Genomic DNA, 17,727 nt, shown 5'->3' with positions numbered 1-17,727 from the left:
TCTGAAACATACATTTGATCATTCTAGAGACAGCGAATATTATACATTTTAACACCTCATTATAATATGGGATACCATCCTTAGAAAGTAACACAATTATGCATTAAGAGAGTCATGATACCTCTCTTCTGTTACTCTGAATCCACCCAAACTGTACACTGTCAGCTGAGTACAGCTGACACCAGTCCGGTCTCTCTACAAAGCCATGCCAGGAGCCCATGTCCCTGGCCACAGAACCAGCAATCTCAGGAAGGCGATGGTCAGAGGGGAAAGGGAAGAGTCACAGCTCTACGGTGGAGGCTGGGGAGGACACCCTGGGTTTCACGAGTCTTTCCTAAGCAAGATCATGAGATGGATGGATTCCTAGGTGTTCACCTTCCCTTTCAGGGCCTTTTCTAAAAGAGGCACATAACATCTGCTGGATAGTGAAGGCTGCACCCACGAACAATGGCAAGGAAGTAAAAGGAGCCTGTCTGCTCCCCTTTCTTGCCTTGCTAATCCCTTCTCTCAAATCTCTCTCCACACCTTTTGACTCCATTTTTAATATGAAACCTGTTAAAATTTCAAACCAAGGGGATTCAGAGCATATCACCCAAAATATGCCAGGCTGGCATAAAGATTATTTTAAGCTGTAGGTAATTTTTAAAAAGCAGACATAAGAAAACTCTCTATCCTCCTCCTACCAGGAAGGCAGGAGCTTCTTAACCACCAAAGACAACGCTAGATGCTTATCAGTCCAGAGGGTGCACCAGAAGAATCTATGTAACAACTCTTGGTAAAACAACCTTCCTTTCCCATCCATCTCCCCCATCTGTCTACTCTTCCACAATTTGCCACCCCTAGAAGATCAAGGTCCCTTTCCTTTGTCTTGTCACTTATCTACACATTTGTTGTAAAAGAACATTTATTGTTAAGATGCAACTAATCCCAATGTCTAACCCCCTCTTTGAGTGACTCATCACTGAGTATGTACGTGCTGTGTATGTGTGTGATGCACACATTAATAAACTTGTTTGTTTTTCTCCTGTTAAGCTGTGTTTCGTCAGTCTAATTTGCAGGGTCCCAGCCAATGAAACTAAGATGGGTAGAGGAAAAAGAAAAATTTCCCTCCCCTATAGCACCAACCCCCAAGCGTGGCCACAAACCCTCCAGAGTCCCACAAGCATTGTATTCTCTCACTAATACACAAATTCCTTATGTAAGCATCTACCCTGCCTTGATCAGAAGAACTGTAAAGATGGAATTAGGAAATCACCAGTTTATTGTGATTCAAATACACTGATTCAGGATAATCAATGGATAACCTAAAAACATCAGGTGAAAGGCTGCTGGCAAACAACATACTCATGTTGTGCTACAATCTTGTTCAACAGATCTCCTGCTAATGGCAAAAAGGAAACGGGCCCCTGTAATTGAAGGACAGTCATCACCTCACCACAACTCAGCACGAGGTACACAGATCACTCAGGAAGCATGGGGGACAGAAAGGTTTAACCCAAATCTAATCATTCATCTAACCTCCACTTCACAGCAAATACAGCGAGGCCAGAAAACAAGTCAGACACAGAAACAAATATACGGAGACACTCGATTACAGAAGACTCCTGGCACTTGGCACTGTCTCTTCAACAGACGAACATCATCAAACAAAACAAAACAAGCAAAAAAGCATAAATAAAATGACAGGAAGACCATCCTACATTTTGAAAGACTAAGGATATGTATTATGAAATACAATAGTGATTAGAGAGGAAAGACAGCTGCAAAGGGCATCTGGAGAGAAATTAGGGAAAGAATATGACTAAATGTTATATGATATTAGGAAATCATTGTTTTCTCAGGTTTGAGAATAACGTAGAAGACCCTTGTCTTCAGAAGATGCACACCGAAACACTGACAGACTAGGTGTCAAGATGTCTGCAACTCGCTTTCAAAGGCAAAATATTGATATGATGAAAGAATATGGCAAATAGATGAAATCAGGTAGATAACACAAATGTGGCCAAAATGAGGACAGAGCAATTATGACAAAATGTCAACGATTACCAACTCTACGTGGTGGGGATACAGACTCATTACGTTCTTCTCAAAACTTCCCTGTGTGTCTGAAAACTGTACTTTTCCTCCCCTTTGCCTCCTCCACCCCCCATCCAAAAATTTCACGGCTGATCCCTGCTGGATCCTGGAACAGCTGTACTAAGTTATAATACCTTCTTAGGCAGATATTAAGTCTATGGAGAATATGCTGGAACAGGGGAGCCTCCCAAAGCCCTGCCAAGAAACAAGAGTACACGTCCCTGAGTACATGGGGGTAACGAGGGACTCACCACAGGGGCTTGGGCAACAACCTGCCTCACCCAGAGGGTTACAGGAATATCCTCAAACCGCCTGCCTCTGGTAACTTCAATAAAAACTTACTCTAAGTAGTCACTAACGAGTGCTCATTGCTGATAAGGACAAAAACTTCGATGGGAAAGGTGAAACCCAGTGTGGAGTCCTGGGTCCCAGGCACTGTTCTAAGTGCCTCACCTGGGCTGCTCGTGGAGTCCTCCCAACAGTGCTGTACAGTAGGTCCCATTACTGCCTTCATTTCCCGGACAGAGACGCTGGATCCCGGAGCCATGAAGCACCTCGTCAGGGCCACACCTGCACCCTGAGCCCATGCCCAACTCTCCCATCCAGCCTCACGTTGAAGAGGACGGGGAGGGAAGGGCGTGACTGTGACAACCCAGCCCAGACCCACCCTGGACAGGCCTCACTGGACCAGAAGTGTACACTTGGCAGCTCAAGTGTAATCAGAGGAAGTGGGCCACCAGCAAGGCCATCTCCCCACCTAGTGAGAGCTGAACTTCGTTCCCACGTACTCAAATCTGTCACTCAAGGAACACCGACGTCTGCATGCACCAGTGTCACCCACTGCCCAACCAGCTCAAAACGGTCTCTGAGAAGCGAGACAGAGGGAGCCTTTCCAAGGGCAATAAGCACACGGGTCTGTCCCTGCAGGACTGTGCCGCACAGGATGCAATGCCTGGTGGCTCTCTGGCGCGGCCACCCAAACAAGGGTAGTTGGGTGGGGAACCTGGTCCCTACCTAGCTCCCCCGTTGTCATCTCTGACCCTAAGCAAGACACTTAACCTCTCTGACCGTTCAGACCGATGGATGGAAAGACAGAAATGACACTACCCCTCAGAGCTGTGGGTGTCAGTAAGTTACCCCTCTCCCCTCACCACAGACACAAACCAACAGGTGACACAATGCAAGGTCATTCAGCCCCGACACATCTAAGGGGTCAAATCCCAGGCACAGGAGGTGAGGGTGATGGAGGAGTTTTCCTTACATTTTCTGACACACACGGTCCTTTCACGTTCAGAGACACACAAGGGCCGATGGCTCCGGCAACCTTCAGTTCCCGCGAGGTCTGAGGCAGAATTACATAAGAGCAGACAGTTAACAATCACCAAGAACCACCCCCTCACAAAGGACACAACTAAAACGGCAGGGTTATTATTCCACCAAGGGAAAATCCTACAGCGATTCTAGCATGCAAAAGCTTGTATATGCTTCTCCAGGGCTGCTATGAACTGACTAAAACTTTAATAAAACCCTCCTTTAGAAACAGAGTTATCTTTGTTCCAAAGATGCAGCAGCATGTTCTGCCTTCTCAACTCTGAAATTATCGTGCACACAGAAGACAGCAATTCTACCAATACTCCTGTATTCTTCTCCTGTGCCACAAACCTGTCGTAACTAGTTACAAACGTCAATCAGGGAATATCCTGTTTTGTGTTGCTTTAAAAATACTTAATTTATGAACTCCGACACAATGACGAGGCCAACATACTCAAATTTTTAAATCTGAATTCATTTCAGCAAACTCCATCCTTCTTCATCTTTTTAAAAAAACCTCAAACATTTGACAATGTTGTTTAAAGTTTAACCTAGATGATTTAATGATTATTGCCAATTTGCAAAGTAATATTTGCCATCCTATTTTCTAACGGCCCCTTTGAATGTTTTCTCAATGACTCAGAATCAAGTGTGTAGAGCGATCAGTCCCTACGTGGAAAAACAAAAGCCAAACTCACAATGCTGCCCCATTTTAGAGCGCCCTGGCTAGTCTGCAGGCAGGCGCTAAACACAAACCGGTGGCTGGGTGGGCACTTGGCCCACCACCTTTGTAAGGCCTGCTCTCCCTGCAGGGAGAGCAGACATCTCATGGTTTAAAACACTGATAAACATGCAGGTCATTCTTGAGAAGCAAAGGGACAGAATGAATATACTTTGTTGGGATTATTTTGCTAGGAGCTTTTTAACTTATCTTTAGATGCCCGTGTCCTGAGGGTGAGGCTCCCCCAACTCTGACTACTAAGTAAGTAAGAACACTATTCTTTCATTAAGGTTTTAGAAATCTATTCTACCTTTACTTCCAACGTAGCACCAAATGCCATTCGGAAATTGCCATTAAAATCTTTACTAAAAATTCTTTGGAATGTCTGCTTGAAGAGAGAGGTGTTGAAAGAATCTCCCATCACCATGTGGCCTCTAGGAAAGAAAAAAGGAAAAAGAAAGTGAACCTTTAGGATGACTCAAAGCCATTCTGATGCTTCCTGGGTATTTATGAACAATTATTTTAGAGAAGAAGAAAAAAGCAAGCATGTCCACAGAAGTGCTACTGATCACTTACTGATAATGGAAAACAGCCAGTTCAGTTTGTACTCGAGAAAGACACTATTTTTAAAACATTAAACATAGAATTCTTTAGAACAGTGCTGTATCTTGATCACTGTGGTGGTTATACAAACCTATAGAGAGGATAAAAATTTCAAAGAACTAGACATGCACACAGATTTTTAAAAATGAGTGCATGTACAGACTGTTGAGAGCCAAGTACGGTCCGTGACGTATCAATAGTTAACCGTGCTGTACCAAGTCAGTTTCCCGGTTCTGACGTGGTGCTGTATTTATGTAAGATGCCACCACTGGGAGATGCTAGATGAAAAGTATGGACAGACTTCGCTGTACTATTTTTGCAATTTCTTGTGAAGCTGTAATTGTTCCAAAATTAAAAGTTTAAAAAAATAAATGATGACATAATCCGGATAAGGTGTGACTAGCCCCAAGGAAACCAAGACTGTGATCTTCCTTGAAGATAATGGACCCCATGACACAGCCCAGGGTCACCTCGCCTTTGCTGGAAGTCATCCCAAACGGCTGGCTCACTTCAAGCCATCAGCTGAAACCTCTAAGTCTTTTTCTTTTCAGTGTCACCGTTCACACGTTCCCCCGATACTACAGCTGTGCAACAGGGGATGTGCCCTGAACACTGTCACTCAGGGGCCAAAGGCCTCACTCAGAGTGTGAGGGAAGTGCTGGTCCCTCTCCACAGAGGAGACACACACACGTGAACTCTGGGGTGCTCACAAACACATGGGAGTTTTCCTGTGGTGTTCCAAGACAAGAGCTCCTGCAGGGCACTGGGGGGAGTCCAGCGTATTAGGTGAACTCACCGGCACAGCCAGGCCAGCATCACTGGTCCTCTATCACCTCACACGCCTGCTGGTCCCAGGACAGCTGCAGATGACGAGGGTTCTACCCGCGCCCCTTTACTCAGTGAGGACCCGCAGCACCACCTGGGAGCTCCTTAGAAGTGCAGAACCCCAGGCCCACCCACAGCGCTCTGCCACGGCTTTTCCAGCTGCATGTGAACAAGACCCCAGGGGACGTGCAGACAAACGCAGGTTTTCCCGACGCTGTCTGTGTGCAGGCATGCCTGGAGCACACAGGGGCCGCACCAGTGGTTCTCAAACTCTGCTCCACGTCAGAAACGCTCGGGAACTTTAAATATGCTGACGCCCAGGCCAGGCACCGTGCTGATTAAATCCGACTTTAGGAACAAGACCCCGACCAAAAGTAGTTTTGAATGTTCCCGGGCGATTCTGATGTTGCAGCGCCTTCAGACTAGTGGTGCCGTCGGTGGTTCTCGCCAGAATCCCCGGAGAGCTTGTTAAAACCCACCACCAGGCTGCTTCCTCAGCCTCTGATTCAGGAGGTCTGGGGTGAGGCTCGAGTGTGCCCATGGGCCCCAAAGGCGGCTGGCCAGGCACCATCCTGCTTTGAGGACTTGGGCTCCCAGCCCGCCCTGCACCGCACCCTCCAGGCTGAGCGAGTGCCGACTGTCACGAGGTGCGGTTACTAAGCCAGGTGAGGGGGCTCCTAATTGCTCTAGCATTCAGCCTATTTCCCCCCTTCTCACAAGGAAGTGAAGGCCACATACTCCATGCTTGCTTTCCTGCCTCAGTGTCTGCAACAACTCTAAGAAATGAAGTTATTCTGACACGACAAGTTCACAGTGAACCCTGACCTCCTGATCACAGCTTCTTCCTCCAAGAGGCCCACACGCCCTCCCCAGGCACCGAAACCGCAGCCCAGAGCCACCTGAACGCTCATCTGAGTCAGCCTTGGCCATTCCCACGGTTCCATCACTCACGTCTCATTCCTTAGAATAAGCACTCTCACTTTCCCCAGGAGTTCACTGTCCACATACCCAGTAAGGTTTGTGCAGCACTTCATCTCCAGAAGTCCAGTCTGATCAAGGGCACAAGCGTAAATATCAACGCAGTGACCGTTTGCAGCAGCCCGGTTAGCAAGCATCTCATAGTGCTGCAGAGAGAGGAAAATTACCTTTATGCAACAGCAGCACCACTCACTAGGCGAGCCTTACCACACCAAAGGGAGGTGATCAAGGAGAGGAATATGCAGACAGTCTCTTTCATAACATCCAAATAAAATAAAACTGCAGTTTTCAGTCTCAAAACACTTTTAGCAGTTTTAGGGCCACCCACTCTAACCAAGGTCTCAGAACTGGGACAGATACTTAACATCAGCCGAGATCTGGAAGGTCATCTCAGCAAGAGGAACTCACTGACCACAAAGCATGGCCTCAGCAGAGCAGCTGTCACTCCAGGGCAGCCTAAACCCCACCTGGGTGACTACACTTACAGCCTTGAGCCAGGAGCACCTACCTTGGTTGCCTTTTTCATGAAGCGGGCGTTATCTTTCTCAATATCGTGCCAGGAGCGAATAGGAACCTTTAGTTCATCTCCAACCACCATGCCAGGTCCTTGGGTAGGGGGACCCCCAACGAACAGCATAATCCTGGCTCCCGTGTTTGGAAAAGTGCCCTAAAGCAGTAAGTGGCAGCATTTTAGGAACATACAGCCCACCCCAAGCATGTTTCCCACAGAAGTGCTCCAAATGTGAGTTGTCCTCAGCTGTAGTGACTACTGATGATACTGCAGCAAAACGCAGATGACGCTGCCGAGAAGCAGCTTCTCTCTTCCAACCTGAGGGTCTGGCGCACTTTTATTTACTGTGATCCTGGTGCCCTAATGGCCTTGTGTTTCTCATGAAAACTCTTTGTATTTTCGAAACACCGAGGGCTCCTTCAGTGTGGATAATAATAATCACTGAACCACGTTCTGATAAATTAACACTGCCAGCTGACTGCGGTCACAGCTGATTTTTCAGACAAGGCCAACAAACACACCTTCTGTGAGAAAGCTTGTGTGGTCCGATAGGTCCCAGTAAATTCTGAGTTACCTCCAACAAGCCAACAGCAATGGACAAAGCAACGCCAGTGGATCGCAACGGTCTCTTCCCCTGAGGTACGGGCCATGGGTCCCTCTGCAGCTCCCCAAGAAGATCAGTGAGGTTCATGTCGATCTTGTGAATGGGCTGCAGAAATCTGCATTTTGAATGGACACGTCAAGCCTGATTTAATAAAGTACTCTGGTCTTCAGCCTGCATGACACATAGTTACTGCTCTTCAAAATAAGTATCAGAGTAGAAAAAACTTGCAGTTTTTTTTTCCTTCAAAGTTGTCTCTAACTACAAACACAAAAAAACTCAAAGCAATTTTATTCAGGAATGTCATTTAAAGCCTAGTATATAGCAACCTGCATATGTAGCGTGGGAAAAAAATCAATTTCAAATAGAAGCAAATCAGTTTAATTAAATTTTAAGCAGCAAAAAAACCCTAAAGACATGCTAACATGAACTCAGTCCATGTAAGGTTCATGTACGTGGACAATCTTCATCGTTCTGAAGACTCCATTTGCGTTTCTCTTGAACCTTGGGAGTCATACAGGGAGGAACACCGGTTTCTTAAGAGAAGAGGCTGTGCCAGGCATGTCAGCAAAGCATCTTATCACGTTTGCCGACTGTTAACCCAGCCCTGGGCAGCCCGAGGAGCACAGCGGGCCATGTAAACGAAGTGCCCGATCTCAGGCTTGTTAAAGGACACCCAACAGGAGCCTTTTCAGTTTCCCCAGCTTTACTTAAGAATCAAAAGGAAAAGAGCCATGTATCTAAGAAGAGGGGAATGACTGCGTACGGTGGTCTCAAAACCTCTGTGATGATACAACTCTAACAGGAAAAATATTTTGAGCAAATCTGCCCCACGTGTACGTGTGTGTATATATATATATTTATATATTAACTCAGTTATAAATTTTAAACGTACACTGACTTGTCATGTTTGTCATTAAACATTAAATATTGGTTAGGCTGAGTCTTTTTTTCCCCTCTAAAAATAAAAAACAAAAGCCCTCCCGCTGTCCCTCCCTCGCGCCCACGGCCGCCGCTGTGCATGTGCACGTCCAAGCTCACCTGCTGGAAATGGAAGGGTGCTCCTGCGGCTGTGCCGGGTGCGCTGGGTGCACGGGCATGGCAGGCTTGGTCAGGCCCAGCATGTCCTACACAAACCAGAAAGACTCATTTCCCTTAACACTACAAGTGAATGACATTTTTTTCCTTTTTTCCTAATGAATTTTTAAGAAACATCCCTGGTCCTGCTTGGGGACAAGCAAGGCACTAACCTGTATCTGCTTTGCAGTTAAATCCTTCGTCCCCCGGAAGACATAACTCTTGGAAATCCCCTCACAGCTGAGTTCATGGACCTGCACCATCCTCCCAAATGTGATCAAGCCCACCATCGCATCCGGAGGAAGGAGACTCAAGGACATCTGCAGAGATTCCTTGAGTGCTTGGAGGTCATCTTCTTCCAGGCATGTGTCCACCACGTAGAGAAAGATCAGAGGGGACTGAGCACCTCGCTTTATGCAAAGAAAAACAGCGCAATGATCAATATACAAATAGACATAGCCAGCTCTTTTTAAAGCAAAACAAGGGAGTTCCCTGGCAGTCCAGTGGTTAGGACTCCACGCTTTCACTGTCGGGGCCCAGGTTCAATCTCTGGTCGGGGAACTAAGATCCTCCAAGCCACATGGTTCAACCAAAAAAAAAAGCAAAACAGGTATGTAAGTAACAAGTCTTTATTTATACTGACTGTCAGGGATAAGAACATCGAAACAAACCTCTACTTACCTCATTAAACGACAAGTTTTATCAAAACAAACTAGACGTAAAGACTATTTTATATCCAACAATTTATTCCACATTTTTGAACGCCAGGCATTGCTCCAGGTCCTGCGATACATCAGCGAACCAAAAGGCCAGAGATCCCTGCCTGCCCCAGGAGCTAACTTTCCGGAATGGAGAAAGGGGGAGGGATTGTGAAGGCCGGGCATGGGGGTGGGTGAGGGGGTGGCAGGGAGGCTCCACCATTAAATGGGAGGTCAGGGCAGCCTTATTAAGAAAGTAACATTTGAGCAAAAACCTGGAGGAGAGGGAGGGAGCAATACAGATACAGGGGAGAAAGCTCTAGCCTCAGGAAAAGCCAGAGCAAAGGCCCAGGGACACGTCTGTTCCCAGCACGCTTGAGCAAAATCAAGGAGGCCCATTTGGCTGAACGAGGACCCTAAAAGAAGCTGAGGTCAGAGGGGTAACACGGCCAGCTCACAAAGAACTCTGAAGACCGTCTATTACTCCAGGTGAAAAGGGAGCTATTTTCGCCACTGGAGGTTTCTGAACACAGACCTAATGTGATGTTTTTAAAGGGCTACCTTGGCTGCTGGGTGAAGAATAAAATATAAGTGAGCAAGGGTAAGGTCAGGGAGAAGAGCTAAGAGACTGCCCCAATAATTCAAGTGAGAGGTGGGGGCTGGCCCAGGACAGGAGCTGTGGGGAGAAAGAAGTGGCTGGATTCTGGATCAAGTGTGAATATCGACTGCATGGGATTTCCTAACGGATTAGATATGGGATGTGAGAAAAAGAGAGACGTCAAGGATGAATCTAAGATTTCTACGCTGAACAACTAGAAGATGGGGTACCATCAACTGAGATGGACAAGGCTGTGGAGGGTGGGTTTTGAACTGAATCAGTGCTACCTTTTTGGTAGCCTTCTATGGAGACGGGAAAACAATGCCAACACGTGCACACGTGCCATGACCTAATGTTCAGGATCCTGTGGGCCTCACAGCTTTAAATCGTCCAGACAGGCAAGAGACACAGAAGACAAAGTATTTCAAAAGAAGCTCAATTTAACACTGCTTCTTAAATGCGCAGCAAACAATTACCTGTATCACGTACTCAACTGTAGAAAACTGGGGCATCAATTCAGCAGGCTGATTCACCTCAGATATGCCTGCATAAGCCGGAGGAAACTGTAGAGAAGAAAACAAAGCAATGCTTCATGAGGGCTGAAAGATATATTATGCCTTTTATTTTCCATTTATAAAAATAGTTAATGATCACATATTAATTCTGAAAGCACAAAATGTAGAACATGTTACTAAAATACAAAAATCAGAATTTAAGGGACTTCCCTGGTGGTCCACTGGGTAAGACTGTGTGCTCCCAATGCAGGGGGTCCAGGTTCAATCCCTGATCGGGGAACAAGATCCCGCATGCATGCCGCAACTAAAAGTTCTCATGCCGCAACTAAAGATCCTGCATGCTGCAACTAAGACCTGGGGCAGCAATCAATCAATCAATCATTCTTTAATCAGAATTTAAAATCTATAACCCTGCTCTATATCTATATCACATTGGAACTTTTTCTTAATGCAATTTTAGGTTATCTTGTAACTTCTAAATCATTAAAACACACACTATTAAAAACCATTTGAAAATTGTTGCCCTGTAAATTAAGGGCTGAAATTTTAGCTGTCTCATCAATAATCTACATGGAAGACTAAAGCTTTTATTTGGGTTTACTACTCTAGCTGCTATCAATAAAGTAATACATGTTCGCTGTAGAAAAACTGGCCAGTACAAGAAAAATATAAGATAAAAGATACAAACCCCCCGTGCTCCTATCACCTGGAGGCAGCTACTGTCAACCTCTCGGTGTATTTCCCTCCACACTTTTTCTACTTAAGCACAGCTGAGATCACCTTATACACACAATTTTGCAACCTGCTTTTTGGTGCTTAACATAATGTCATAGGTGTTTTCTTTCGTTTTTTTCTCTACAAACATTTTAAATTTGTAGCTTGTACATTGATTTTTTTCCCCAATCTTTAAAAATCGTGGTAAATTTTACCATCTTAATCTTTTTTCAGTGTACAGTTCAGTGGTCTTAAATACACTCATAATGTTGTGCACCCATTTCCACCATCCATCTCCAGAACTTTTTTCATCTTGCAAAACTGAAACTCTGAACCTATTAAACAGTAACTCCCCATCACCCCCACCCAGCCCCTGGCAACCACCTCTCTACCTTCTGCCTCTATGAATTTGACTGCTTCGAGTACCTCATACAAGGGGGATCATACAGTATTTGTCTTTTGTGACTGGCTTATTTCACTCAGTAATATCATTAAGGTTCGATCACATTGTAGCATAAGTCAGAACACCTTGCATTTTAAGGCTATTAATATTTCATTGAACATACAGACCACATTTGCTTATCCACTCACCCGACAGCAGACACTCGGATCAGTCGCAATGTTTTAGCTATTGTGAATAATACTGCTAGGAACATGAGTGTTTAAGTATCTTTTCAAGACCCTGCTTTCAGTTCTTTTGGGTACATATCCAGAAGTGGGAATGCTGGACCATTTGGTAAACATCACTAATGATTAGTGACGATGAGTATCTTTCTATGTGCTTATTGGCCATCTGTCTATCGTCTTTGGAGAAATATCTATTCAAGTCCTTTGTCCATTTCTGAGTTGGGCTTTCCTGTTGTTGAATATTAGGAGCTCTCTATATATTCTGAATATTAATCCCTTATTAGACACATGATTTGCAAATATTTTCACCCATTCTATGGGTTGGACTTTTACTCTGTTGACATTGTCTTTAGATGGCTTATAATTTTAACAATAAATTACATTAAACAGACATCAATTCTGAATATAATAGGGTGTAGGAATGTTTTTAAGATCTGCATATACTTCTGAATCGCCCACGGAGATAAATCTTGTATGGTATCTGCTTCTAACTCCCAAGACTACACTTAAAAGTCATCAACTGCACACTGGTCTCTTCACCACTGGACTCAGTGTGTGCTACCTAAGAATGAGACTGTTAATCAATTACAATCAAATATAAGAATAAACAAGTGGATATTATTAATATCAAGATCTGCTAGAGCACTATATATTATGTTGGGCATAATTACTTTCTAACAGCTTTATTGAGGTATAGTTTATATACCATAAAATTCACCCATTTTAAATGTACAATTCAACGATTTTTAGTAAATGCACAGAACTGTGCAATAATCACCATAATCCACTTTTAGAACATTTCCTCCATAGGCACAGTTCATTTCAAAGAAAAGTCGCTCTCATCGTTTGTGAGCTCCTAGTTTAGTAGTTAAAAATGTTTAAATCAAAACAAGATCAACTTGACCCTAAAAGTTAGAAAGATCAGAAAATGAAAATCCAGTAATGCACACTATCCAATTAGAATAAACTGAAGTCAAATGTGATATAAACACCTTATCTGTTTTCTAGGGTAACATACTCAGTGCTTACAGAAAACCTATTTAAAAAAAAAAAAAAAAAGGAAATCTATGTCCCCTCCACAGCAAAGACAAAGACTCATATAATGAAACTGAATGACCATTCAAAACAAAAATTACATATGTTCAACATGCAATATTAGGCTTAAGAAATATCACCTTGACAGGTGCCCTGTGCCAAGGCAGACACAAATTCAACCTCAATTTTTTTCAGAGTAGGACAACTAAATTGAAACACAGGAAATACTTGTAAAATAATTACAGTTCACATACCTGATTTCTTTGGAAACAGAAATTACAAGCCCAAAGCTTTGCTCGATAATCAACCTGACTGTGAGAAAAATAAATATTACAACCAGATACCGTTTTCATTTTTAAGGTAGAAAGCATTTAAGTGTAAACTTCTTGTTCAGTAAATCACACGGGTGTGTGTTCCTGTGTGGGTGCCTCAATGGATGAAGGTATGCAACACATTCTCCGCAGCTAGAGTTCTGGCTGCTGAGTGCACCGAAAGGTTCCTTCAAGCAGCAACAATGAACAACTACTAAATCCTTTTTGCTCTTTTCCGATTTCCTAGATAATATTTAGAAATTCATGAGTTATAAAAATTATAGGTTATTTCCTTTTGCCCTGTTATCTAAACATAGTCTTTATGATTTTTCTAATGTCTTTATTGTTCAAATATATGAAACTATTAAATTTTAATACTAAAAGGACATTTAACACATAGGAAAAACAACTCAGACTTTAACCACACTTCGTTCACTTGAAGAAGTTGAGCAGAATGCTTCTGGGTTGATACACTTCCTAGAACTGGTTCAAGATAACGCTTTATAGTTGCTTTCACCCCCTTTCTACGTTTAGAAAATTAACGATCAGCTATTATTTTAAAAGAGCAGCATCACCTTATACATGGGCACACCAAGTAAGAGCAAGGAGAATGAAGTAAAAAATGTTCCCTCATATAAAAATTTTGTCTTTTAAAGAGCATTTATGACACTCTTCACTTGTTTAAAAATTCTTTCAAAGAGTGCCCACATTTAAGAGAGGTATCATAGGTCACTATTTCAGGCACAAAAAAGTTACACTTAACAATAAAATCATCAAGAGTTCAAATTTCTTCTGCCTATTACCTCTTCCTGCCATACAGCACCACCATACCAGGCAGGTACAACAAAACTCTCTAAAGCTTTTGGATTTTTTTTGGAAAATGCTTTAAAAAGCACCAATAAGATCAACAGTTAAGGCAAAAGCAAACTGAAAATCAGAAAAACAAGAAATTACAAATCCTTTCCCTCTACCTCCACCTCATTCCCATAAGTTCTAATTCTACCTGGAATATCAGGCCAGGGAGATTTCCACAAGCATTCATCACCTAAGACTCTCACCATTTACTACTCATCTCAAATTTGACATTTTGCCCAACTGAGTCACTTTTAGGAGAATCACGGGAAAGTCATAATTTACTGTATTCATCATTTTTACTAGTTTTTAAAAGAATTCATACCAAAGTGGATTGAGAATGGCTTTGCAAGTTGGCCTGCTGCAAAGCACTGGTTCATACTGTACAGGCGGCAGGTCTGGACGTTCTTTCAAAGGAGTAAGGATACAAGCCAGGGGAACAACCATTCTTGTAGCCTCGAGACGGCTGGAAGGCCACACATTCCAACTAAAACGCACGCCATCGCGTTCTTCATTCTGCTGAATGAATTCCAGGTATGTTGCCATTGTCTAAAAAAAAAAAAACTAAAGATAAAGTTTAATTGTATGTGAAATTCTCAACTGAACTTCAAAAAAAGATGACCGCCTAACGCCACGTTTCTTAAACACTTAGTCTGGAAGAACCTGTCACTGCAGGATGACAACATCTCACTTCTCTCTGACCCACAAGAGCCAATTAACTTCACAGCTACCTCTCCCATTCCTTTCTCAACCCTCCTTTCTAGCCCTTAAAAAAAATAAAAGGGGCGGGAGGTTTACAATCATTTGGTCATCTCTAAGCTGCATGTAGGTGAATAATAGTAATTTAAATCTCCTCTTAGATCACATATCATCTCAGCCAAGCCAATTTCAGCCCCGTGCTCAAGGGTTAAGTCTCAAACCCTGTTTCAGCATCCAGCTACCTTCCTCCCTGACCCCCTTTCCTCCTTGCTCTATTCGAGTAAATACTGTATTATAATTTACATTCCAAGAGATCTTGGTTTTGTGCCCTTTCCCTCCTTCTGTTGTTAATTATGGAGAAAAGAACTGGATACTGAAGAGCGAATCCTATTCAAAACGAGAACAGCTACCAGTTCTTAGCCAAGGTACTTCTACTTGGGATCACCAATATTACAAAGGCACACTTGCTATTATGCTAAGTGAGTTCCTCACCAGCTCCTGTCCCCTCACCACAGTCGCTTATGCTCAGGCCTTGGAAGATTCCAGTTACTAAAACAGCCATTCAGACTAAGTACATTTTTCAAACCCAAATAATGCCAACTGTTTACATCCTGTTTACATTCTAAAATCTAGGCTAACACACACTTCAGCTATTAGGGTTCAAGGGAACAAAACTCTCAAGAACAATGGGAAAAAGGCAAATTAAAGAATCTATTATAGGGCTTCCCTGGTGGCTCAGTGGTTAAGAATCCGCCTGCCAATGCAGGGGACACGGGTTCGAGCCCTGGTCTGGGAAGATCCCACATGCCGCGGAGGAACTAAGCCCGTGAGCCACAACTACTGAGCCTGCGTGCCGCCACTGCTGAAGCCCACGCACCTAGAGCCCGTGCTCCGCAACGAGAAGCCATCACAACAAGAAGCTCGCGCACAGCGACGAAGAGTAGCCCCCGCTCGCCGCAACTAGAGAAAGCCGGCGCGCAGCAACAAAGACCCAACGCACCCAAAAATAAATAAATAATTTTTTTTAAAAAAACTCTGTTATATAAGTGGCCTCTAGTGCTCACTTCCGCAATGCTGAATAACGATTGTCTCCAAGCTATTTTGAGAAGTGCCATACTGTTAATTTGGACTAAGGGAACACAGGGCTATAAATGCAAATGAATTACTCTATTACACACAACGCGGACCACAAAAATTCCAAATGTTTGTTCCAACTGAAACTCTAAGGCATCTATTTGTTATCTCTGGCAAAAGCGGGAAACTGTAGCTCTGTGTACACAGAAAACACTTCTGCAGCTTCCTGGCTAGTAAAGGGTAATTCAGGTGGGAATGAAAGCAAGTTCTAACATCCCAATTCTCAGCAAGCACCTCGGCAGACTTCATTAAGTGGCTGTTTTCCTTCTCAAAACAGTTCATTATTAAAGGCACTATCTCCATCCCATGTCCCCAGGCATCCACATATTAAAACCTGCGCTCTCCATTTCCCACTGCCTCTTCCGCTCACTCCCTCAAGAGTATGGATTCTTAACTCTGGGCACATAGCCAACAGGGGACTTCACAGGGTCAATAAGTCCTCTGAAACGGCATGCAAAATTGTGTGCATGAGCCAAGGTGCATTTTTCTAGAGACACGGGTCTACCACTAACACCATATTTTCAAAAGAGAAGGCTTTCAGAATAGGTTAACAAATGAACGAATGAATGAATGAATAAGTAAAACTGTAAAGATCCTGTAGACGTATCTGCCAAAAAAAAAAAAAAAATCTGTACCATTCATTCCACCTTAAGGCATGACTTTTCAGGACACAACTAAGGTAAAGCAAGGTTTAATCCTTAAAGGGAGTCCAAAGACCTGGGTTCTAGCTCCGGCTCTGTCACGAAGCATAAGTCATTTAACCTGAATCTCGAGTTCCTCAACTGTAAACTGGATGTTGGGTCCTTCCGTCCCCCGCGACTCCGAGGGATCCTGCGCCAGAATCCGGCCAGCCGGACGCCCCACCTGGCTGCGACCACGTCACTCTCAGCAGACCCCTGGGTCTTCCGGCCCTTCAGGTCCTCTGACCGCCGGGAAAAGGCCTCGCCCCAGGAGGAACCCACCCGCCCCTAGAAGAGACTCCGGTCCCGGCCCTCGGCCTCTCCTAACCTGTGCTCCCCACTCACCTAGCCGGAGCCGCTCACCTGGCCGCAGCCGTACGCACCCACCGCTGCAAGAACCGGGCTCCAGTTCCCACCGCCAAGTCCAGCTCAGCCCTAAGCCGATTGGTTAGCGCCCTGTGCGTCACGCCACGGCGCCGTCCGCTGGCCAATCAAAGAGCGCCTCCCCGGCGGGCGAGCGGAAGCAAGACACTTAGACAGGCTGCGCCGCCATCTTGGAACAGGGCAAGACAGACGTGGTTGGCTCTTCAAAATCACAACTACTCAGAATACACGTTTCTCCACGTTCACCTCTAAACCTTTCTGCTTCACGAAACACCGGCGCCTAGGGAACTGTTTCCTAGGCGCAGCCAGCGCGCCTCAGGAGCTCGCCCTACTCCAATAAGACGACCGCTGGCTTCAGTGGGAAGTCCCTCTCATCACCTTAGTTACCGGGAAGCGAGAACGTTGACGTGTGGCCCCGGAAGAGGGCGGGGCTCCTCGCTGAGGAAACCGAAGCTGGCCGGAAGGAGGTGTCGGCGCGTAGAAAGGGGCGAGGCTAAGGGAGCGTGAGCCTTGAGCGTGGGGACTCATGCGCGCAGGAGTCCTGTTCAACAGGTGTAGTTATTCTTCCTCACCTTCCAGGGTTTCCTTCCCTCGTTCGCGCACAGGTGCCTTCCGGCTCTCTGCGGAGCCAGGCGTTAGCGCACAGGCTAATCCCTCTCGATCCCTGTCATCCTTCCATGAGAAGGTGAATAATTGGGAACTGTCGTAGTCAAACATTTTAAGAGACTAACAAAACACCAAACTGCATAGAGCACGGCTTTCTACAGCCACCGTGGC

The 17,727-nt window shown here is 44.7% G+C and overlaps 1 protein-coding gene across 3 annotated transcripts in view; it reads right to left on the bottom strand.

Annotated features, from left to right (window-relative positions):
* SEC23B (SEC23 homolog B, COPII coat complex component) overlaps nucleotides 1–17,345 on the bottom strand; it is a 38,033-nt gene extending 20,688 nt beyond the window's left edge. For 2 of the 3 annotated variants that reach the window (XM_007191894.2, XM_007191898.3), the window contains exons 1-11: nucleotides 16,912–17,345; nucleotides 14,379–14,602; nucleotides 13,145–13,202; nucleotides 10,476–10,562; nucleotides 8,877–9,113; nucleotides 8,668–8,753; nucleotides 7,600–7,744; nucleotides 7,023–7,181; nucleotides 6,545–6,660; nucleotides 4,419–4,542; nucleotides 3,338–3,418 (exon numbers count right to left, since the gene is read on the bottom strand). In XM_007191894.2, coding sequence (XP_007191956.1) covers nucleotides 3,338–3,418; nucleotides 4,419–4,542; nucleotides 6,545–6,660; nucleotides 7,023–7,181; nucleotides 7,600–7,744; nucleotides 8,668–8,753; nucleotides 8,877–9,113; nucleotides 10,476–10,562; nucleotides 13,145–13,202; nucleotides 14,379–14,599 — 1,314 coding nt within the window. In that variant the 5' untranslated portion in view covers nucleotides 14,600–14,602; nucleotides 16,912–17,345. The remainder of the gene's footprint in view (nucleotides 1–3,337; nucleotides 3,419–4,418; nucleotides 4,543–6,544; nucleotides 6,661–7,022; nucleotides 7,182–7,599; nucleotides 7,745–8,667; nucleotides 8,754–8,876; nucleotides 9,114–10,475; nucleotides 10,563–13,144; nucleotides 13,203–14,378; nucleotides 14,603–16,911) is intronic. The other variant, XM_007191895.3, reaches the window with a different exon arrangement.
* Between the last annotated feature and the right edge of the window lie 382 nt (nucleotides 17,346–17,727).

Source organism: Balaenoptera acutorostrata, chromosome 15, assembly GCF_949987535.1.
Source record: "Balaenoptera acutorostrata chromosome 15, mBalAcu1.1, whole genome shotgun sequence".
Lineage (NCBI taxonomy): Eukaryota > Metazoa > Chordata > Mammalia > Artiodactyla > Balaenopteridae > Balaenoptera > Balaenoptera acutorostrata.
Note: the sequence above shows the minus strand (reverse complement) of the source record. Positions and strands in the feature narration are given on the sequence as shown.